This window comes from Nerophis ophidion, linkage group LG03 (assembly GCF_033978795.1).
Source record: "Nerophis ophidion isolate RoL-2023_Sa linkage group LG03, RoL_Noph_v1.0, whole genome shotgun sequence".
NCBI lineage: Eukaryota > Metazoa > Chordata > Actinopteri > Syngnathiformes > Syngnathidae > Nerophis > Nerophis ophidion.
Genome location: NC_084613.1, coordinates 45162233 through 45186470, shown reverse-complemented (window position 1 = coordinate 45186470; position 24238 = coordinate 45162233). Strand labels below are relative to the sequence as shown.

The window sequence follows — 24238 nt, the reverse complement described above, 5'->3', positions numbered from 1 at the left end:
GTTGAAAATGATTTGCAAATCATTGTATTCCGTTTATATTTACATCTAACACAATTTCCCAACTCATATGGAAACGGGGTTTGTAAAGACAAAAGTGTTGGGCTTTGTTTTCTCTAAACACATACATTTGTCAAAATATGGCTAAGGACACACATTATTTTGGGTTTTCTGGACGTCATCTTCATCAACAAAGGAAAAATAAACTCCTTCAGCTTTTTCAAGTATGTTTCTTTTTTTGAGTCGTCAGCTTGAAGCGTCCCTCTATCTCTGACTCCCTAGTCGTCATGTGACATGATTGCGTGTCTGTTATGATTCTTCTTCTTGGTTACGATGACCCGCCTTATGTTGCATCTGAATGTTAGGCTGAATGTTTCACCCTAACCTTAGCCAATTGTGACTTATACAAACCCCAACCAATAATCATCATGGATTTTCCCCATATGTATGGATGTTCTCATTCATCCAGGTCATTGTATTTTTTGGGGGGGCTGGATTCGCAGACCATTTGCTCTCTTTGTAGCTTTGATGTAAGCTACGTCGCTGCCTAGGTCTAAAAGTAGCTAAGCTACAGGAATCGCTACTTGTTAAAAAATAACATGTAGCTTGTTACTGCCAATCACTGATGAAATAATTTTTTAAAGTCATCAATATAATAAATATATTTTATTAAAAATACATGTATATTTCCTTAGTCTTTTAAGTTATTTATTCCCGTAGAGTTCCCATGCTTTGTACATCCGTCTTAACTTTCTCAGGTTGGGTTTCTGAAGTTCCTGCAGGGACAAAAATGCTTAGTCACCATCAAGTCGTAATGTTAGAAGCAGTACTACATTTTGGTACCTTCTGGTTCGGGTCCAAATGGACGACGTCAACAAGGGGAGCGATGGATGGACGACCATGTGCGCACTGAAAAGGCAGCTGGCAAGAAGACAAGGACGCTACCAAGCTGTGGCACTCATCTCGGTTCAGACGGTCGTTGAATTTAATTGCGCCTGTTGACAAGTGTAAAGCTTTCTTTTTTCAAAAACGGACACTTGCCAGATGATGATGATAAGATGAAGAAGAGTTTGTCCTGACCGTGACATGCTAGAGAGGCAAGGACTTTCAGCACCGTGAGAGGCAAAGTTCCTCTCGCTCTGCCAGTGGAGCGTAGTAACTGAAGCAAAGAATACAGAAATATTTCTATACTCCAACACTTCTTTCCACCAAAATGTGAAAAATATACTCTAAAGTCACGCAAAACTGTCATCATGGATGGACGATAATAAAGAATAGATAGAAAGTACTTTATTGATCCCAGGGGGAAATTCTGCCAAAAACATATAGTTATTCCTATTTATAATTCTTTGTTGGCTATGGAACAATTTAAAAAGTTTCAAAATACAATAGTTTCTGTACCGGAATGTGTGCAACATCACAGGAACTGTACCACCATACTGTACATTCCAGTCTCACCTCAATCTGCTCTTGAAGGTAATCCTGTGGTATGATTGCAAATAGAAAAAAAAACACAAATGGTGAGACACTCACAGTAATCTGATTAACTTTAACACCAAAGTTAAACAAACCCCCCACCTCGACAACACGTTTGATAACAGATGGCCTCTTCCGCCGTAGCTCGTTATTTTCTTTTTCCACGAAACACACGGGGACCTTGCCCACAAGCACGTGGGCATCCTCCGACTGTGAGAAAGTCACTTCCAGGCCCAAGTTACGCAAATGAGTCTGACAAGACCTGTTTACGATGGAAGAACAGGAGCCTCAGGTCAGCTAGTTTGTTACGTTACATTTGAATTTATGGTTATTTCAATAACACGTACAGTACAAACTCAGGCACAGAATTAGGTAACACCTGCGAAATCCAGTACACAAAATAATATACAATTTTTGTTGAAACAGTAAGATTTCATTTGTATACAGTTTTTGTTACTGATCTGTTCCAAAAGGACGGACAAAAAACAAATCGTACGAAAAGTGAAACCATTTTTATGAAACTAAATTATGTAAACCCCCCCCCAAAAAAAAGGTTAGCAACTCACCAACCTGTGAGAATCTTTGTCTGGGCACCTGATCTTGCGGAATAACAAGCCGGCAAAAATATTTTTTTATATGCGCAATGGCTGTAAGATGCAATATGAAAACTCAATGAAAATTGGGACGTACCAAAATCAATGTACCAGTGTTTTGTTTTGAATCGAATATAAGATGGCATTTTTTCCCAGATAACAATTTGATAGACTGGTCATCTTATATTTAAGGTAGGGATGGGCAATATCACCTAAAATCTATATCGCAAAATATATTGCAGCATCCTGCAACAAAGGCATATATCAGAATATATTTTTTTGTATATAAATAGTAATAAAACTACTTCAAAACAAGTTACAAAGGCTTCCACTTTGGCTGCTGACAATAACATAATACTTCATTCCCGGTTGTATTTTTTTAGCAAAACTATTATTTATCTACTTGCGCATTTACTGTTAATATCTGGTTACTTTCGGTTGTAACATGATTGTATTTACAATGATGTTCAAATGTAATAAGCACCTATATATGGGACGGCGTGGCGCAGTGGGAGAGTGGCCGTGCGCAACCCGAGCGTCCCTGGTTCAACTCCCACCTAGTACCAACCTCGTCACGTCCGTTGTGTCCTGAGCAAGACACTTCACCCTTGCTCCTGATGGGTGCTGGTTGGCGCCTTGCATGGCAGCTCCCTCCATCAGTTTGTGAATGTATGTGTGAATGGGTAAATGTGGAAGTAGTGTCAAAGCGCTTTGAGTACCTTGAAGGTAGAAAAGCGCTATACAAGTACAACCCATTTATCATTTATTTATCATTTATTCTTCTGTTGCTTCGATATTTTACATTAGTTTTTGGCAATATGACAAATTTGTTTATCGATCCAATAATTATAGGTGCGATGTTGGTCATACCAATGCTGACAATTATACTTAAAATTTCCAAAATTTATCACAATTCTAATCATACATAAACACAGGATGGTGGTGTAACAATATGAATTTAATGTTGAAATTATTTTCTAATATTGGATCGGATTTAATTCCTTTGGTGTTTGTCCATTAAGCCCTCCTGTGTCCAGGCACTTATTTCCTTAGTTAGTAAACAATAGCGAAAAGGACAAAAGATTTTGTGATGATAAAAAAAATAAGTAGTGTCAACATTACATGGATATTACACTTCGTATTGTTACTGTCGATATTTGTATCAATCCGCCCACCTCTGTTTACTTTCAAGAGCTCTATCTTAGCGGTTAGGAATAGGATGTTAAGCTATTCCTCGTTGTCTAATGACAATAGTACTCGTAAGAAAAACAGTCTATTTAATGCCATGAAAATGGGGATTAGTAACTTAGAAGCAGCTTTGCACTGCACAGGAAGATTAGCCGCGAGCTTATGCGAAGATACTACATTGCGTTGAGGACACGGACGTTCGCTTGTCCTTGTCAAATTTGTGGGACACAGCTAAAATTTTTCATCTAAATGTGTTATCACGATATAATGATAGTATTAAAATATCTATTGTCTGCCAAATTGATGTGGTTTACAGTATATTGTATATAGCAGTGGTGTGCCGTCAGAGTCAGCAATGCCTTCTCTGCTGGCCTAAATCATGATCATAATTAAAAGTATTTCTTGATTTACTTTACCAAAATATGTAAAAGTAATCATATTCTCTGAATGTCATATTATGCTCCTTCCAGTGCTGTTGTTTTTAGGTTATAGAGTTTTTATCCAGTCAGAATTCAGCTAGCATATGTTGCCATGCTGTACGAAAAACAACAAGCTTTTTTAATTTAATCAAAAACTAGTAGTTTGAAATTATAATGCATACGGTGTATCTTACTCTTGGCAAAGTTCTAATTTGTTTAACGTTGTTCTTTATAAACCATATATAAAATTGTAATTTTTGTGGAATAATTTTTAAAGTAATAAAGTGCTTCACTATATTGTGGTTAAAAAATACAAGATTTCTATCTGAGCAGGAGATAAATCTGTCGACAGCAACACACAGGCACATGATAAATCTAAAATCATTTTGCTTCATAATTTTATATTTTGTTAGGTCTATGTCTTCTTGTTTCCACTTTGTGGACCTGACTGCAATATCGAAAGCCTGAGGTTGTGAACACGTGACACAACTATGAAGTGTGGCGAAGGCTAGACTGTCCCAATTCACATCACTCCAGCTGCGACTGGAGGACTCTCTCCAAGACCCACACTTCCTTGACCGCATGGGCTAGGTCCTTGGAAGGAGGAAGCCAACCGATTGAGATGTTGTGGAAGTTAACAAACAGCAGAGGAGAAGTTTTGACACATTCTAAGAGAACGGTCATCATTAAAGCAGAATCGTCCAAGTGTGGGCCATCTGAGAAATATGTTTCATAAATTCTGATCATTGTCATCCCACTGGGTTGAGTTTTTCCTTTCCCTGATACCTAATGAACTGTCCAGTGTCATTGACTATGTTGTCCAATAACATATACAATACCTCAGGAGCCTTCGTTCCTCTTCTGTCACACAGACGTGAATAGGTGGTAAAATGGTGGATGAACAAAGCAGTCTCTCCCCAGGTGCGTTTGGATTCTCTTCAAAGGAATCTATAATGGTAGAAAGTGCTGCATTACCAAGGATGTGAGCACCCTTACAGGTAAGAGGAAAATTTAAGAAAAAAAACAAAACATTTCTATCAGCACAAAGTGCTGCCATGCAACCCCCGAAATAAAATGTTGAAAATCAAGACTACATTTCCAGAAATATAGAGCATTTCAACACTATATTTTACCCTTATAATTATAGTTGTATTGGACATTTTCTAATTAAGTACAGTCAAACTTTGAGAAGCTCGGGAATCTCAAAAGACACAGTTCGCATTCACAGCAGGTATGAAAGGCAAAAAACACAAAGTGACAGATGTGTCATTCTTTTATACAATTCAAGCAAGAGGAAGGGAGTAATCACTGAACAAATGACTAAGCAGATGTCGAGGACTTTGAACAACCTTCAAAGACTAAAGCATTGTACATTTGTACATGAAGTTCTCTTAAGATTAGAGCGTCATATATTAGGTTTGAGTCTAAGTCTAAGTTAGGTTCGTTCCTGACTAAAACAACTTCTGTTATACGATGCATAGAAATGTTTTCGAATACATTATCATCTACCAACCTCTTTAGGCTGTCTTTTTGACACTTACATATCTCATGTACTGTACCACAGATTTGTTTTTTTTTGTTTTTCCATCCATCCATCTTCTACTTATCCGAGGTTGGGTCGTGGGGGCAGTAGCCTATGCAGGGAAGCCCAGATTTCCCTCTCCCCAACCACTTCGTCCAGCTCCTCCCGGGGGATCCCGAGGCAATCCCAGGCCAGCCGGGAGACATAGTCTTCCCAACGTGTCCTGGGTCTTCCCCGTGTTCTCCTACTGGTCGGACGTGCCCAAGGGAAGTGTTTGGCTGGCCTCCTGACCAGATGCCCTAACCACCTCACCTTGCTCATCTCGATGTGGAAGAGTAGCGGCTTTACTTTCAGGCTCCTCCCGGATGACAGAACTGCTCACCCTAACTCTGAGGGAGAGCCCCGCCACCCGGTGGATGAAACTAATTTTGGCCGCTTGTACCCGTGATCTTGTCTTTTCGGTCATAACCCAAAGCTCATGACCATAGGTGAGGATGGAAACATAGATCGACCGGTAAATTGAGAGCTTTGCTGTTCGGCTCAGCTCCTATTTAACCACAACGGATCGATACAGCATACGCATTACTGAATACGCCGCACTGATCTGCCGGTGGATCTCTCGATTCCCTCTTCCCTCACTCGTGAACAATACTCCGAGGTTCTTAAACTCCTCCACTTGGGGCAAGACCTCCTCCCCAAACCGGAAATGGCACCCCACCCTTTTCCGGGCAAGAACCATGGACTCGGATTTGGCGGTGCTGATTCCCATCCCAGTCGCTTCACATTCGGTTGCAAACTAATCCAGTGAGAGCTGAAGATCCTGGCGAGATGAAGCCATCAGGACCACATCATCTGCAAAAAGCAGAGATCTAATCCCGCTGCCATCAAACCGGATCCCCTCAACGCCCTGACTGCGCTTAGAAAATCTGTCCATAAAAGTTATGAACAGAATCGGTGACAAAGGGCAGCCTTGGCAGAGTCCAACCCTGACTGGAAACGGGTCCGACTTACTGCCGGCAATGCGGACCAAGCTCTGACATTGATCATACAGGGGTTGTTTTTTTAGTAGGTAACTTAATTAACAATATCATTGAAAGTCTAATGTGACATTCTAAGACAAGCGTTCAAAGACCTCAGAAAACATTACCCGTTTGGCAACTCTATCTTGTAGCCGCGCCCCCTTGGGTAATATACTTCAGGTGTTGTGACCTCTTTTTACAATCAGTCAGGTCAAAGATACACCTTCTCGCTGGCTAAAAATAAATACTGTAAAACTACAATTGGTTTGGAACTAACAGTGTTCGGATTGTAATCATCCAAATATGATCAGCAGCAAAAGCAGACAGCTGTGAACGTTGTGGCTCAGAGAATGGAGATGACAAGTACTGTAAGCTAGCTAGTTGTTTAGCTAGCTAGGGAGCTTGTTTGGGCGCTTCTGATCGTCTCTCCGTCCTGCAACTCAATGCGGCATTCAGGCAAGGGGAACAGCGAGTACCTGCGGCTGAGGAGAGCGTTCAACAAATTGTGTTTAGCTCGTATTTGTATTGATATTTATCTTCTTTTTTTTTAACGTGCATTTGATGTTTTGTCGTAATAATTCATATTTAAAACCGTGGATTTCCGCGTTTACAGGAATTTTTCCATGCCTGATTACCAACATACGTCTACTGTGTATTTGTCTTTTTTCCTTTTATATTTACCTGCTATCAAGTTTTCAAGACGCACTCTCTCGTGTGCAGCATGTTGGTCTAACATCACCAGAAGATTTCCTGAGAGTCAAACCATATTATTGTGAGACCCACAACAATATTGTATAATAAAAACCTCTAGCTGTACCTTCACCATCAATGTCATCTGTTGTGTTGATAAGACACGCAAGGAATTTGTTATCGACTTGGTTTATCACCTTCAAATTTAAATAAAGTTGTATTAATATTCTTTTAATGCTGCATCATTTAAAGCAGCTTAGTGTTGGTAAAGTTACCTTCATTGAGTGTATCATGGCCTTAGAGAAGCGGTAAGGAAAGAGGATATTGTGGACCTTCACAGTCAGCCCGCCAGCTTGCCCACTTGAGATGTCCACGCCCACCTTTTATTACATGGCACAATAAATCTGTAGATGCCTCAAACAATCCAAAAAGAACACAGGACGTTGGTTTACCTCGGGAGGACACACAAATACCGGGTTGTTCCATTTTGAGTACATAGAAGAGAGTGAGTCACTGGTGTTGACATTGTCAGCTGGAAAAAACATAAAATGGTGGACTTAATATAGTACAATATACAAGCACTTTGTTAGTGAGGTACCTGCGTCATCTGCTGCTGAACTAAGCACTCTTTGACTTCTGGTTTTAGGCAGGAAGGGCAGCACTAGGTCTGCCTGAAAGGGGTAACACCTGTACTCTATCCCTGCAGCATCACACAGTGATACAATAATAATCACAGACTTTCAGAAAACTTCAACATTTCTTGTGGGACATCACCATATAAGAATTCAACCTAACTTATTTTTGTTTTCATAAAGTGATATTATCACCTATAGGTACTCGCTATGACCACAGAATGTTGTGCCATAGTAAAAAAAAATGCAATACAAAGCAATCTGTCCTGGCTGTTCAGTAAAAAAATAGCTCAGATGTCCCAAAAGAGAAACAAAATAAAAGTTGTAAGTGAAAAGATTTACTTCCAGCACAAGCAGCAATTTGATAGTGAGTCAACAATTTACTATTTAAAAGGTTTAATGTTTTGTTTTTCTACACTTCTATGTTATTCAAAGTGCTGCACACATTATCAATCAATCAAACTTAATTTATAAATTGCTTTGTATACATAAAAGGAAATGCAACGCAAAGTGCTTTACTTAAAAACAATACCCCGATGACCCAGATACTCCATTAACACATACGCATGTACACAAATACCACACATGCACGCACGCACGCAACTATATCAACAAATAAATGCATGGCCGAGTACAGAGAAGACATGTGAGAAAACACTATCACAGGAACCATTTGCACCAGGAGGTCATCAGACCATGGGCACCAGCACTGCTAATAACCCATGATGCAGATGGCTTGTTGGAAAGTAAAAATAATAAAACCTGTAAAATAGTTAGAATCATGAGTAAACGATCAAATACAATTAAGACCTATGAAGATAAAATATATATATATATATATATATATATATATATATATATATATATACATAGTAATAAATAAATAAAGATAAAAATAAAATGAATATACAGTAGAAATATAATAAATACAAACCCCGTTTCCATATGAGTTGGGAAATTGTGTTAGATGTAAATATAAACGGAATACAATGATTTGCAAATCCTTTTCAACCCATATTCAATTGAATGCACACAAAGACAACATATTTGATGTTCAAACTCCTAAACTTTATTTTTTTTTGCAAATAATAATTAACTTAGAATTTCATGGCTGCAACACATGCCAAAGTAGTTGGGAAAGGGCCTGTTCACCACTGTGTTACATCACTTTTTCTTTTAACAACACTCAATAAACGTTTGGGAACTGAGGAAACTAATTGTTGAAGCTTTGAAAGTGAAATTCTTTCCCATTCTTGTTTTATGTAGAGCTTCAGTCATTTAAAACGTCCGGGGTGTCCGCTGTCGTATTTTATGTTCCATAATGCGCCACACATTTTTGATGGGGGACAGGTCTGGACTGCGGGCGGGCTAGGAAAGTACCCACACTCTTTTACTGCGAAACCATGCTGTTGTAACACATGACTTGGCATTGTTTTGCTGAAATAAGCAGGGACGTCCATGATAACGTTGCTCGGATGACAACATATGTTGCTCCAAAAACTGTATGGACCATTCAGCATTAACGGTGCCTTCACAGGTGTGTAAGTTACCCATGTCTTGGGCACTAATGGACCCCCATACCATCACAGATGCTGGCTTTTGAACTTTGCGCCTATAACAATACGGATGGTTATATTCCTCTTTGTTCCGGAGGACACCACGTCCACGGTTTCCAAATATAATTTGAAATGTGGACAAGTCAGAGCACAGAAAACTTTACCACTTTGCATCAGTCCATCTTAGATGAGCTCGGGCCCAGCGAAGCTGGCGGTGTTCTTTGGTGTTGTTGATAAATGGCTTTCGCTTTGCATAGTAGAGTTTTAACTTGCACTTACAGATGTAGCGACCAACTGTGGTTACTGACAGTGGTTTTATTAAGTGTTCCTGAGCCCATGTGGTGATATCCTTTACACACTGATGTCTTTTTTTCATGCAGTACGCCTGAGGGATCAAAGATCCGTAATATCATCGCTTACGTGCAGTGATTTCTCCAGATTTTCTCAAGATTTTGATGATTTTACGGACAGAAAATGGTAAAATCCCTAAACTCCTTGCAATAGCTCGTTGAGAAATGTTGTTCTAAAACTGTTTGGCTATTTACTTACAAATTGGTGACCCTCGCCCCATCCTTGTTTGTGAATTACTTAGCATTTCATGGAAGCTGCTTTTATACCCAATCGTAGCACTCACCTGTTCCCAATTAGCCTGCACACCTATGGGATGTTCCAAATAAGTGTTTGATGAGCATTCCTCAACTTGATCAGTATTTATTGCCACCTTTCCCAACTTCTTTGTCACGTATTGCTGGCAACAAGTTCTAAAGTTAATGATTATTTGCAAAAAAAAATGTTTATCAGTTTTAACTTTAAATATGTTGTCTTTGTAGCATTTTCAACTGAATATGGGTTGAAAATGATTTGCAAATCATTGTATTCTGTTTATATTTACATTTAACACAATTTCCCAACTCGTATGGAAACGGGGTTTGTATAAAGTAAATAAAATATTGCATGACTAATAAGATAAAAAGTAAAGTACGAATGACTTGAATAAAATAATTTATATTAGATAAAAGCCAAATCAAAAAGTTGTGTCTTAACCTTGCTCTTAAAAACATAAACATGTTCCGCAGCCCTGAGGTTCTCCGTCAAGCTGTTCTATGGACGGGGGCCATAATGGTGGAAAGATGGCATCTATTGACTTTGTGTCCTGACTTTTGGAATAATTAGGAGATGAGTGCCAGAGGATCTCAGGGCCCGTGAATGTTTCTAGGGTAAAAGCAAATTAGAAATGTAAGGAGGCCCAATACCATAAAAAACATTTATAAACCATAAGAATAACCTTAAAATGGATACTGTAACACACAGGGAGCCAATGCACAGATTTTAAAACTGGTGAATGTGAGCCCGCCTTCTGATCGTCGTCCGGACACGTGCCACTGAATTTTGGAGTAATTGCAAAAGTGCAATAATCTTTATAGGAAGAACGGACAGCAGGGCGTTACAATAAACTATAAGACTTGTAATAAAATCATGCATTAGCGTCTCTGTGTTGCCCTGAGAAAGAATTGGGTGAACTCTGGATATATTCTTGAGATGATAAAAACTTGTTTTTGTTATATTTATTTTATATGTCGTATAAAACTAAGGTCACAGTCGAAAACAACACCCAGATTGTTCACTTGTAGTGATGGAGTTAAAGACAATGATTGTAGTTTTGATATGTGTTTCTCTCTCAAAGCCTCAGGGCCAATGACTAAAACTTCAGTCTTGTACTGGTTAAGCTGTAAAAAGTTATCTGCCATCTAGGACTTAATATCTGAAATGCAATTAAAAAAAGTATCAATTGGTCTTGTGTCATCGGGGGACATGGAGATATACTGTACATGCGTCATCAACATAACAGAAATTAATTCCATGTCTCTTGATGACACTGCCAAGTGGAATAATGTAAATATTAAAAATAATAGGAACTAAAATTGATCCTTTTGGCCAGGGGTAGGGAACCTACGGCTCTAGAGCCAGATGTGGCTCTTTTGATGACTGCATCTGGCTCTATGATAAATCTTAGCTGACATTGCTTAACACAATAAGTAATGAGTAATTCCGCTGGTAATCACAGTTTTAGAAATAATGTTCAAAATATAAATCATTCTCATGCATTTTAATCCATCAATCCGTTTTCTACCGCACCTGTTCAAGAAGTCGCATTAACGGTAAGAAGTATTTGATTTATTATTGGTTAGCTTCAGAATAAAATTGTTATTAAAAAGAATAAGAGACTTATTGTACTCTAGTTCTATTCAGTGTTAAAAAATATGATATGGCTCTCACGGAAATACATTTTAAAATATTTGGTTTCATGTCTCTCTCAGCCAAAAAGGTTCTCGACCCCTGCTTTAGGCACACCACATGTGATTTCATGGGTCTTTGAGGAGCATGTATCTATACTTACCAATCATTTTCTGTCTGAGATATAAGAAGTGAACCATTTGTGAACAGTACCAGAGACACCCGCCAGGTGTTTCATCCATCAATCCATTTTCTACCGCTGGGGTCGCTGGAGCCTATCTCAGCTAAAATCGGGGGGAAGGCGGTGTACACCTTGGACAAGTTGCCACCTCATTGCAGAGCGAACACAGATAAACAGACAACATTGACACACTAGGGCCAATTTAGTGTTGACAATCAACCTATCCCCAGGTGCATGTCTTTGGAAGTTGGAGGAAGCCGGAGTACCCGGAGTGAACCCACACAGTCACAGGAAGAACATGCAAACTCCATACAGAAAGATCCCGAGCCCTGGATTGAACCCAGGACTACTCAGGACCTTTGAATTGTGAGGCAGACACACTAACCCCTCTTTCACCGTGCTGCCCCAAGGTTTTCTGCCTATTTAATATAATAAGGTGATATACAGTATCAAAGGCAGGACTAAGATCCAGTAGCACCAAGACTGAGAGCTTCCGAGAGTCAGTACTCAACCTGAGATCATTCATGATCTTTAAAAGGGCCGTCTCATTACTGTGGTTCACCCAAAAACCAGACTGAAACTTCTCTAAAATATTGCTCTTATCTAAAAAATTAAAGAGTTGTTTAAAAACAAGTTTTTCTAAAATTTTACTTAAAAATGGTAAGTTTAATACCAGTCCGTAATCATTAAATTTGTCAGCATCCAAATTGATTTTCTTGAGCAGGGGCCTCACCACCGCTATTTTAAAAGCAGCAAGAAAGATCCCCGTTTAAGGTGAGCACTTTAAGATGTCTAAAATTTCCTCTCTCAAAGAACAATAAAATATTACAAAACATTTGGTTGGAATTGAATCTAAAACACATGTGGTGGGTTTTATTGTGGAAAAAAAACTGTCAAGCTCTCTCAGTATTAACCAGGACAAAACTGTCCGGTGTTTCCTCAGGTAAAACAGACACTAAGATGGATTAAAAGCCCTGTGAGAATATAAAATGTCACATCTGATGGTGTTTATTTTATCTATGAAGTGGTCTGCAAACTGCTCACAAAGGGAGTCTGTAGGTGAGAGGTGTATTATTAAAATCAGGGTTAAACAAATGATTAATAGCAAAAAAGGAGTCTGGGGTTATTCTTATTGTTTGCAATTACTGTGGAGAAAGTGTTTCTTGCGTTCTAACAAGCCGTGTTGTATAATTTTTGCTGTTCACGTATAATTTGATGGTTATTCATTAGTAAATATTTCCTCCATTTCCTCTCTGTTAGCCTTTTTTTTTTTTAGTTTTTTTGATTTCCTCATCATTTCTTCATGAGGGTATTGATTTTAAAATGGCCTTTCTTGATTTTAGAAGTTTTTATTACAATTATCCACAGTAAAATCACAGGTTGCAGGTAAAACTTTTATTAAAAACTCTAATAAAATTTGCAGCTATTTCAGAAGTTAGATAGTGGTTAATCACAGTTCGCACTGAAGTCTCCCTTTGGATAAAAGCTGTGATACTGAAACGCAACCAAGTCGACCACAGAGGACACAGGTGGACAGACCATAAGTAATGACCAAATCCAGAGTGTGTCCTCTGTTGTGAATTGGCTGTGTGACATCCATCCATCCATTTTCTACCGCCTATTCCCTTTGAGGTCGCGGGGGGCGCTGCCGCCTTCCGCCCGATTATAGCTGAGATAGGCACCAGCGACCTCCGGCTGTGTGACATGTTTGGTAAAATCCATAAAAATCTAACATATTTGAAAAAATTCCCTTGAAACAGGGTCTAAAACATTATCAGAGTATAGATTAAAATTCCGAGCTAAAATGTCTTATATTATATGTTTAATGAATGATTGATAAAAACTCAAAAAAATCTTTCATGAAAGCAGCACATTTCTTTGGTGGATTTATAAACAGTGATGCACAAGACTGGGGATCTGCTAAAAACAATTGCATGACATTAAAAACTGGTGTAGTGATCACCACTTCTGGCTGAAAAAGCAATGTTTTAAAATTGGATAGAAAGGCCTAAGTGAGAACAACTGATGCATCTGTACCCAGCCATACCTCAGTTAAAAGCAAGCAGTCTAGTTTACGGTGTAAAATCCAATCATTAATAATAAAAGACCTATTGACCAGAGAACAAGGATTAAAAAGTGCCATGTTAATAGTGATTGGCGTATTTGTGACTATAATGAATGGGTAGTGATCTTTTGAAAGTTGTTTAAAGTTATTTATATTTTTCAATGTTGTGTAAATGTGATCTGTATTGTTCTGTTAGAGATGATGATGGGAGTTAATGAATTGTTTTGGGGAAAAATTAGGTCCAAGTCCAGTATTGTGGATAATACTGTTAAAAAACTATAGGGGGCGGATAACCTCTTATTGTTCATGTCCAAACCTGGTAGATCCATTCCTCCACTGATGATATTCTTGGATAAGTTCGGGAAGTTATGATGTTATAAGCTAAATATCTAAAAAAGTGAAGTTATGCCTGTCAATTCTGCAGCTACGACATATGCCCGTTCGGACCTTCCCTTTAAAGTCTCTATAGATAACTTGGTATACTTAGGCATCTCCATTACTAGAAAGTGTTCAGATTTAGAACTGTCTGCATTACTTAAATTTCCAATAAGTAAATCGATTATCAATTATTGATGTTTGCAAATCAATTTTATAATCGTTCGAGTCCAAATTGCAATGCATCTAAAAATCTATTATTTTCCCACATCCTCGCTCATCCATGCGGACTGGACATTGGCCGAGAGTGGAGTCGGCTGTCTTGGTTGCTTTGTTGGGTCTGCTTCTGTCTCTGGCCATGCTCCCTCCTCCCCAGCGGACAATGGCGTGGAACACCGCAGAGGCCACCACAGTGTATATGTTTATTTTACTTTTTATTCATAGCTTTATGTAGAAGTGTCTGGTTGTATCTGCTGGTTTAATGTCCTCTGTGTTCTTTGATGTTTGATGTTTCCCTCTTACACACATGTAAGAGGGATGTGTACTATGGCTATGAGTTGTTTTTTTTATTTTTTTTTTATTTTGTATTTTTTTCCCCTTGGCCTCAGTCTGCACCCCCACTCCAGGGCCCAGGCTAAAACCGATTTTTTTTAAATTTTATTTTAATCTTCTATTCTTTTCTCCCATCCCCCCCCCGTTTACCTGTATGTCATCTTTATTGTAAGGGGCGCTGCAAGCCGGCAGACCCGTCAGCGATCCTGTTCTGTCTCCCTGTAATGTTTGTCTGATCTTGAATGAGATTGTGCTGAAAATTGTAATTTTCCTGAAGGAACTCTCCTGACGGAATAAATAAAGTACTATCTAATCTAATCTAATCTAATCTATCTTCTCCCATTTTAACTCGCAAAAGGTTTACGAATGATTCTTAATGATAAAGACAAAATGTAAAAATTGTTTCTGATTGGGAAAGATGTTAATGAGTCTTTCATTTATGGTAGCATTTAAGCTCCCTAGCGATTAGCGCTAGATAGTTCTCCGTCAGTTTTTAAAACTGGAGGTTATCAATCACGCTTTTACTCAAACCAAAAATTTAAACATTAATAAAGTCCGTCAAGAATTTTACCACGGCTTATCATGACGACTGTAATTGTTATATCCCAATTAGTGTATTGTTTAAAATATGTCGAGAGACAATAGATACCCAGCTGTGGGCCTGCAAATGGCCCCCGGAATGCACTTTGGAAACCCCTGCACTATTAATATTGTACAGCATTCAGTGCACTGGTTTAATTTCTGTTTACCATGTGTACACTGCTCCACAATTGACGATTTTAAAAATCTATACATCAAATTTTTCTGGGCTAGTAACAGTGTGCTGGATAACAACTCACCTGTTTTAGAGACAACACTGATGGCCATGTTGGTGACATCAGATGTACAGCGGGCCCGCGTTTCCTCTGTTGATGGTTCCTCATATCTGCTGATACCCGTCACTTTGTTTATGTAAACAGTTTTTCCCGAGCTCGCATCATAGTGATGGATCCAGTCCATACATGGCCCTTCCTCAGACACCATCTCACAGGCGTTGTTATGGATGTCTTGTAAGCCTTTGTTACTAATTAGACTGGAATCCTCCTGAGAAACTGAACAGGATTCTACTTCTGCATCTTCTTTCCTGCGTTGTTTCAGATGGTTGAGTTTCCCCGCAAGAGACTGCTTGGCTTCAGTTTGACCAGAGGCGTTTTTTAGCTTGGTGAATTCGGAGTGCGTTGTTATGCTTTGAGATCCATCCTCTTCTTCCTGTGTGTCTTTGAAGTCAGTCTGCAGTCGCTCCTCGCGGTGATCCGCTACAAAGTTTGTCTGAAGCAGTGTAGTGTGGGTTTGACTGTCCAATGAGGGGACTTTCGGTTCAGCAGGTTTTCCAAGAATTCCCCTGAACTTGTCAAGTGATCCCAATTCTTTAGATACCACTTTAGGAATCTTCAAGCAGACAGCAGGAGGATCAATTGTATGCGTTCCTTTTAAGGATCCATTTTTGCCTGCGCCCAGTGAGATCTTGCGTTTTAAATGCAGCTGGACAAAATCTGTCCTACTGTTCAAGGAGGGCTCCTGCAGACATTTGTGAATGAATGGACAAGACAGACGTATCTTTTTGTTAGCGGTCAGCGTCGTTTCTTTTACTGCAGCAACCTGGCAGTCAACTTGGTTTGTAACGTTAGAATCATCACTTGTTTGATTGAGGCTGGCGTATGAATTTACATTTCTCTTGGACAATTTAATGTATTTCATGATGCTGTCACTTTTCGTGTAATCAGCATCCAGTGTAGACTGATAATCAAAGCATCCTTTCTGTCCACTTATCTCCTCTTGAGATGCCTTTTGACAAACACCCATATCAGAAGCAATGTGGCCCTTCTCTTTACGATGAACAGACGACGACGCCAGTGGCGGTATAGGTGCCGCATGGACGCACCCATCATCTCTGTTGTTTTCTCGTTCGGTACCGTCAGCTTTATATAATCTCGGTGATGCCTCCTGCAAGTCATCTTGGGAGAGTACCAAGTTTTCCCTGTGCAGGAACGCGTTTACGGCCTCCTCTACGCACAGCAAAACACCATCCCAGTCTTTGAATTCTATTAGGGTTTTGGCAGGCTCAAGACAAATATCATACTCCGCATAAGAACATTTAATATTAATGATGTAAATCCCATGAAGCTCTTGACTGCGTTTTTGCTTTGGGCTCCTCGTGGCTGACAGTTTGTCCTGGATGTCATTCCTCTGATTAGGACTACTAATTCCACGCAAGAGGGAGTTTAGCAACTTGTGTATACGTGTCATTAAAAGCAGCCTGTCATTTATGTACAAAAACTGCAAGCTGTTGTTGTAATGGCCCTCCCTGCCGAGGTAACCGATCACCTCAAACTGAACACGGGTGTACTGGATTTCTCCCAGCTTCTGCGCTCTGGCGAGCGTGTGTATTTGGACGAACCTGTGGTATGTATCTTTTGCTTTCGGAAGCTGCACCAACATGGCTCCTGTGCAGTCGTTCTTCAAGGTGAAGGACACGGAGGGGTGTATTAGAGAGATGGCCTCCACCCTGCGTCTGATCCTCTCACCCTCCAGGACATGGTCCATCCTTTTCCTGCGTACTGGCATGTTGTGAAAGAAGTTGCAAATGACAACGGTGGTACCAGCAGCGGGTCGACATGTGTCTTTTTCAAAAACATCCATCCCCTTGCCATCCTTAAATATCCTTACGAGGGTCTTGCCTGTGCCTTTAGCTCTTGAAGAGATTTCAACAAGAGTGGCTAAAGAAACGATACTGGCAATGGCCTCACCTCTGAAGCCATAAAAGCGGAGGTTGTTGAGGTCTCCCAGTGAGTTACATTTACTAGTGTAGTATCTGTTCCCAACACACGCCATGTCCTCGACGTTCATCCCTGCGCCGTTGTCGATCACCTGGACTTTGAAGGCTTCCAGGTCCATCCGGACGCCTACACAGGTCGCCCCGGCGTCGATACTGTTGAGGGCGAGCTCCTCGACGCATTGTTGGAGAGAAGGGATGGCGACACCGGAGCGAAGTTTCACTCGAACATCCTCAGGCAGACATTTAATCATGACGGTCGTTCATTTTGACATTATTAACGTCGCTAATAAGCTTTCGCGCGGCTTCTTTACGTCTTATTACTCGAGCATGATGCATCCTACCGCCATCATTCGGTGCCAGTAACATATTTCCCTTTAAAACACACCAAATAATACCGGGTGTCAACGTAAACAGAAGACGGTCTCCACTGTTAGCTAACAGCCAAAGCTACTGCCATCTAGTGTTGGGGAGTCAGCGTTGCCATACATACATATACTGCATATATTCTTACACACATATACATGTGTGTGTAAGAATGTATGTATACACACAGTTATATATACTGTATATGTATATACATACTGTATGTATACACATATATATATACGGTATATATACATACATGTATACTGTATGAATATACATATAGATACTGTATATATATACATGTATACTGTATGAATATACATATACTGTGTGTATATATATATATATTTTTTTTTAACCCGTAGCAGAGGGGTTAGTGCGTCTGCCTCACAATATGAAAGGTCCTGAGTAGTCAGGGTTCAATCCCGGACTCAGGATCTTTCTGTGTGGATCGAGTTTGCATGTTCTCCCCGTGAATGCGTGGGTTACCTCCGGGTACTCCGGCTTCCTCCCACCTCCAAAGACATGCACCTGGGGATAGGTTGATTGGCAACACTAAATTGGCCCTAGTGTGGGAATGTGAGTGCTGTCTGTCTTGGCCCTGCGATGAGGTGGCGACTTGTCCAGGGTGTACAATGCCTTCCGCCCGATTGTAGCTGAGATAGGCACCTGTTTGTTTAATGATTACGGCAACAAATAATGCACAAAAACATAAAAATAGCAATGAGCAAATTCACAGCCAGGAATATCTCTTAAGCAACTAAAACAATATTATATATTAAATAATAATACATTAAAACAAAATAAAAATTAAGGCAAATTGAGCCACAATAACTTTACAGCACCATAGGCTCAGTAGGCATTGATTGATTGATTGATTGATTGAAACTTGTATTAGTAGATTGCACAGTACAGTACATATTCCCTACAATTGACCACTAAATGGTAACACTCCAATAAGATTTTCAACGTTTATCAATTACTTGATAAATGACCAAGTCGAGGTGATCTGCCTCATATATACATATACATACACACACATATATATACATACCTTTATATATACAGTATATAATTTATATTTATTTATTTTGCCGTTTTTGTTGACATGTTAATGGTGTTTTAATGAATATACATGCATGTTTAACATATAGATTCCTATCTTTAATGAAGACAAAAATATAAGTTTGTGTATTACCTGACAGTAGTGCTGATAACGTCCCGGTTTTCAAATGGAGGAGAAGAAAAGTTCCTCCTTCCTGTCTAATACATCATGAAAGTCGTTGGTTTTTGGCATCTTATTTGTCCAGCTTCCATATTCGTTTTTATACACTTTACAAGAAATACATTGGCGGCAAACTCCGTAGCTTGCTCGCTTGTTAGTGCAGGCTTTCGGAGACTCTTATTTTGTTAGCGCAGGCGCGATGGAGCCGCACTTTTATTGTGAAGACAGGAACTGTGCGATCAGTTTTTGGCTTAGGTTTGGAAGTACGGTTGAAATAAAAAGTGTCTTTTTTCTTTTACACTTTTGATTGATTCATTGATAGATTAAAACTTTTATTAGTAGATTGCACAGTACAGTACATATTCCGTACAGTTGACCACTAAATGGTAACACCCCAATAAGTTTTTCAACATGTCGGGTTCTACGTGAGACGGTCACGTGACCACCTGCCTCTGTTTGATTGGTCCAACGTCACCAGTGACTGCATGTGATTGGTGAAACGCAGGCATGCGTAGTTCCTACTTTGAATGTGTGTCTGACAAACACAAAACAAACAAAGCGTGCATATACATATACATATACATACATACATACATACATACATACACATACATATAATTTTACACTGCTTATGACCATCTGCTACAGTAAAAAATAACCACAGACATATGCTATACTATGGTAACTTACACTGCAGTTGACCATACCTGGCTTTAAAGAGGCACTTTAAACAAAAAAGGACGTTTCTTGTATGTTTAATGATAGTCATATACACGTCGGGTCAAGTTACTTTATGGAATTTTCACATGTGCAGAATGAAATATTTATCATACTTCTGGCAGCACTGTCGGTAGGAACTGAGGGATTCACGTTCACAGTCCAAGCACGCCATCTACTGGCCAAATGGTAATACTGCGCGTTGATATGGCTTCATTACTTGTGATTGATTGAGTGATTGATACTTTTATTAGTAGATTGCACAGTTCAGTACACATTCCGTGCAATTGACCACTAAATGGTAACCCCCGAAGTTCAACTTGTTTAAGTCGGGGTCCACATTAACCAATTCATGTGAGAAACAATTACTGCTGCAAAATAGAGGGTGACAAGGGAGGGAATTTTCACAACTGTCCCGTTCCCACTCCCACAGTAAGAACTTGAGTAGTAATAGGGAATATTGAATAGGTCTTTTCCCCGTTCTTTTTGACTTGGTTTTTAAAAATATATTGTACAGTTAAGTGTCTATATAATGACATATATTCACACGTGTGTGTGTGTGTATATGCGTGCATATATATACATATATATATATATACATGCATATACATATACACACATATACATATATACATACATATATATATACACATATACATATATATATATATATACACATATACATATATATATATATATATATATATATATATATATATATACACATATATATATATATATATATATATATATACACATATATATATATATATATACATATACATATACATATATATATATATATATATATATATATATATACAAACCCCGTTTCCATATGAGTTGGGAAATTGGGTTAGATGTAAATATAAATGGAATACAATGATTTGCAAATCACTTTCAACCCACATTCAGTTGACTGCACTACAAAGACAAGATGTTTGATGTTCAAACTGATAAACATTTTGTTGTTGTTAAAAATAATCATTAACTTTAGAATTTGATGCCAGCAACACGTGACAAAGAAGTTGGGAAAAAAGGCAATACATACTGATAAAGTTGAGGAATGCTCATCAAACACTTATATGGAACATCCCACAGGTGTGCAGGCTAATTGGGAACAGGTGGGTGCCATGATTGGGTATAAAAGCAGCTTCCATGAAATGCTAAGTAATTCACAAACAACGATGGGGTGAGGGTCACCACTTTGTAAGCAAATTGTCGAAAAGTTTTAGAAAATTTTTCAACGAGCTATTGCAAGGAATTTAGGGATTTTACCATCTACGGTCCGTAAAATCATCAAAAAGTTCAGAAAATCTGGAGAAATTACTGCACGTAAGCGATGATACTACGGACTGTCAAACCCTCAGGCGGTACTGCATCAAAAACCGACATCAGTGTGTAAAGGATATCACCACATGGGCTCAGAAACACTTCATAAAACCACTGTCAGTAACTACTGTTGATCGCTACATCTGTAAGTGCAAGTTAAAACTCTACTATGCAAAGCCAAACCCATTTATCAACAATATCCTGAAACGCCGCCGGCATCGCTGCGCCTGAACTCATCTAAGATGTACTGATGCAAAGTGGAAAGGTGTTTTGTGGTCTGACGAGTCCACATTTCAAATTATATTTGGAAACAGAGGACGTGGTGTCCTCCAGAACAAAGAGGAAAATAACCATTCGGATTGTTATAGGCGCAAAGTTCAAAAGCCAGCATCTGTGATGGTATGGGGGTGTATTAGTGCCCAAGGCATGGGTAACTTACACATCTGTGAAGGCACCATTAATGCTGAAAGGTCCATACAGGTTTTGGAACAACATATGTTGTCATCCAAGCAACATTATCATGGACGCCCCTGCTTATTTCAGCAAGACAAGTGTTACAACAGCGTGGCTTTGTAAAAAAAAAAAAAGAGTGCGGCTACTTTCCTGGCCCGCCTGCAGTCCAGACCTGTCTCCCATCAAAAATGTGTGGCGCATTAGGAAGCGTAAAATACGACAGCGGAGACCCCGGACTGTTGAACGACTGAAGCTCTACATAAAACAAGAATGGGAAAGAAATCCACTTACAAAGCTTCAACAATTAGTTTCCCCACTTCCCAAACGTTTATTGAGTGTTGTTAAAAGAAAAGGTGATGTAACACAGTGGTGAACATGCCCTTTCCCAAATAGTTTGGCACGTGTTGCAGCCATGAAATTCAAAGTTAATTATTATTTGGAAAAAAAAATAAAGTTTATAAGTTTGAACATCCAATATCTTGTCTTTGTAGTTCATTCAACTGAATATGGGTTGAAAAGGATTTGCAAATCATTGTATTCCGTTTATATTTACATCCAACACAATTTCCCAACTCATATGGAAATGGGGTTTGTATAAACACACACGTATAAATATAGTTTTGTGTATATACACATGTGCATACAATATAGATACACAAAAGTGCATATATATATATATACACACACACGTGTATATACATATATATATATATACATATGTATATATTTTGTTTTGTTATTGTCAGAAGTGATGTGTGCGCACGAGCGTTTGTATCAGTGTTTTTCTTCTCTTCCTTTTTTTTTGTGTGTAAAGCACTTTGTGTTCGTCTTGAACTTGTCTGTGTATGGAAACTGCTAAGTAAATAACGTTTGATACTAAATATACCAATATTTGAATGTATATTGTATAATAGCAACAACATAACTTCAACTTGTCTGTTGCTTGTCTCTACTTCGGATCAATCGTCCTGTCCCCTTAGCAAAAAAACAGCCCAAGCATGATGTTTCCACCCCCATGCATCACATTAGGTTTGGTGTTCTTGGTATGCAACTCAGTATTCTTCTTCCTCCAAACACGACGAGTTGAGTTTATACCAAAAAGTTCTATTTCATATGACATTCTCCCAATCCTCTGCTGTATCATCCATGTATCCATTTTGGTGTAAACTCAACTCCTCGTGTTTGGAGGAAGAAGTTAATTATTATTAGCAAAAAAAAAAAAACGTTTATCAGTTGTAACATCAAATATGTTGTCTTTGTAGCATATTCAACTGAATATGGGTTAAAAATGATTTGCAAATCATTGTATTCCGTTTATATTTACATCTAACACAATTCTCCAACTCATATGGAAACGGGGTTTGTGTGTGTGTGTATGTGTGTATATATATATATATATATATATATATATATATATGTACATACATACATACATACATACACACACACACACATACGAGGCTATATATGTAATTTTGAACCTGGGTAAATTTGACAAGTTTCATTTTCAATTGTCTACTTAATGCATGTTTTTAAATTCTATATCATTCCACCCAAGAAAAAGGGCATTTCAATCAATCACAGTACGTCAGACTGAAGGACATCACGTCTGACACTGTGATCAACAGCACCGGAGCACCGCAGGAAACGGTGCTGGCCCCGTTTCTCTTCACCCTGTACACCGCTGACTTCTGCTACAACTCAGAGCTGTGTCACATCCAGAAGTACGCGGATGACACAGCCATCGTCGGGTGCATCAGGGACGGCAGAGAGGAGGAGTTTCGGAATCTGGTGAGGGACTTTGTTGTCTGGTGCCACACGAACCTCTTGCAGCTCAATCCATCAAAGACCATTGACTTTGGGAGGTCGAATCCACGGTCACAACCTATTGTGATCGAGGGAGTTGAGGTACAGACCGTGGATTCATTCAAGTACCTCGGGGTTTGGGTGGACAATAAGCTGGACTGGACTGTTAACACGGACCATCAGTACAAGAAAGGACAGAGCAAGCTGTACTTCCTCAGGAGACTGCACTCCTTCAACATCTGCAAAAAACTCCTGTGGATGTACTACCAGTCTGTGGTTGCCAGTGTTCTGTTCTACATGGTAGTCTGCTGGGGGGGCAGTACATCTAAGAAGGACAGCTTCAGACTTGAGAAACTGATCAGGCGGGCCGGTTCTACAATCGGAATGAAACTGGACTCACTGGTGACGGTGGCAGAGAAGAGGACTGTTGACAAACTAGTGAGCATCCTGGATGATGCCAGTCACATACTGCATAGCGTTATCAGTAGCCAGAGGAGCCTGTTCAGTGCTAGACTGCTTCATCCCAAGTGCAGGACTAATAGACTCAAAAACTCCTTTGTCCCACACGCCATTAGACTGCACAACTCCTCTCTGGGGCGGGGAGCGGGGGGTACTAGGATGACAGGGGATGCAAAACAATAACAGTGCAAATCGTTTTCATAACATTGTCACTACTGCCTACTTTGTCTTGTTATAGTCTTATTTTACTGTTATATTTTTATTCCCATTGTTGCTTTTTAGTTTTTATTCTAATATTTCTCTATTTTGTTTCCATTTAAACCCCCACTATTTACTTTTTACTTTTATTTAAATTGATCTCAACTCTGTACACTGCTGCTGGAATTTTAATTTTCCTGAAGGAATCAACAAAGTACTATCTATCTATCTATCTATCTATCAAGTGTCCAAAAATAATAACATTAATTCCCATAAAAAGTGTGGATGCAAGACTAAAAATTTACAACTTACATCAATAATTACAGTATGCACACTTATGATAATAGCTTGTAATTAATTATATATA

General features: G+C 39.1%; 1 protein-coding gene across 2 annotated transcripts; it reads right to left on the bottom strand.

Annotated features, from left to right (window-relative positions):
• Positions 1 to 648: 648 nt before the first annotated feature.
• On the bottom strand, positions 649 to 17761 carry mlh3 (mutL homolog 3 (E. coli)). 2 transcript variants are annotated; one of them, XM_061895352.1, is made up of 12 exons: positions 15340 to 17761; positions 7503 to 7604; positions 7357 to 7436; positions 7180 to 7284; positions 7032 to 7101; positions 6896 to 6964; positions 4513 to 4621; positions 1576 to 1735; positions 1456 to 1479; positions 1078 to 1156; positions 841 to 992; positions 649 to 773 (listed from the first exon to the last, which is right to left on the bottom strand). In XM_061895352.1, exons 1-12 carry the CDS (start codon positions 17564 to 17566, stop codon positions 702 to 704), a joined length of 3249 nt encoding a protein of 1082 aa, XP_061751336.1. In that variant the 5' UTR covers positions 17567 to 17761; the 3' UTR covers positions 649 to 701. The 2 variants fall into 2 exon arrangements, with proteins under 2 accessions (XP_061751336.1, XP_061751337.1); XM_061895353.1 differs by lacking the exon at positions 7503 to 7604.
• Between the last annotated feature and the right edge of the window lie 6477 nt (positions 17762 to 24238).

Bases quoted from the DNA above. Each gene is read 5' to 3' on its own strand.
- mlh3 (XM_061895352.1), bottom strand. From the start codon at position 17,566: ATGATTAAATGTCTGCCTGAGGATGTTCGAGTGAAACTTCGCTCCGGT. The intron at 4,622-6,895 runs GTAAATATAAAA...CTACCATTATAG, and splicing joins TCTTGAAAACTTGATAGCAG to ATTCCTTTGAAGAGAATCCA. The intron at 774-840 runs GTACCAAAATGT...TTGTCCCTGCAG, and splicing joins ATTTGGACCCGAACCAGAAG to GAACTTCAGAAACCCAACCT.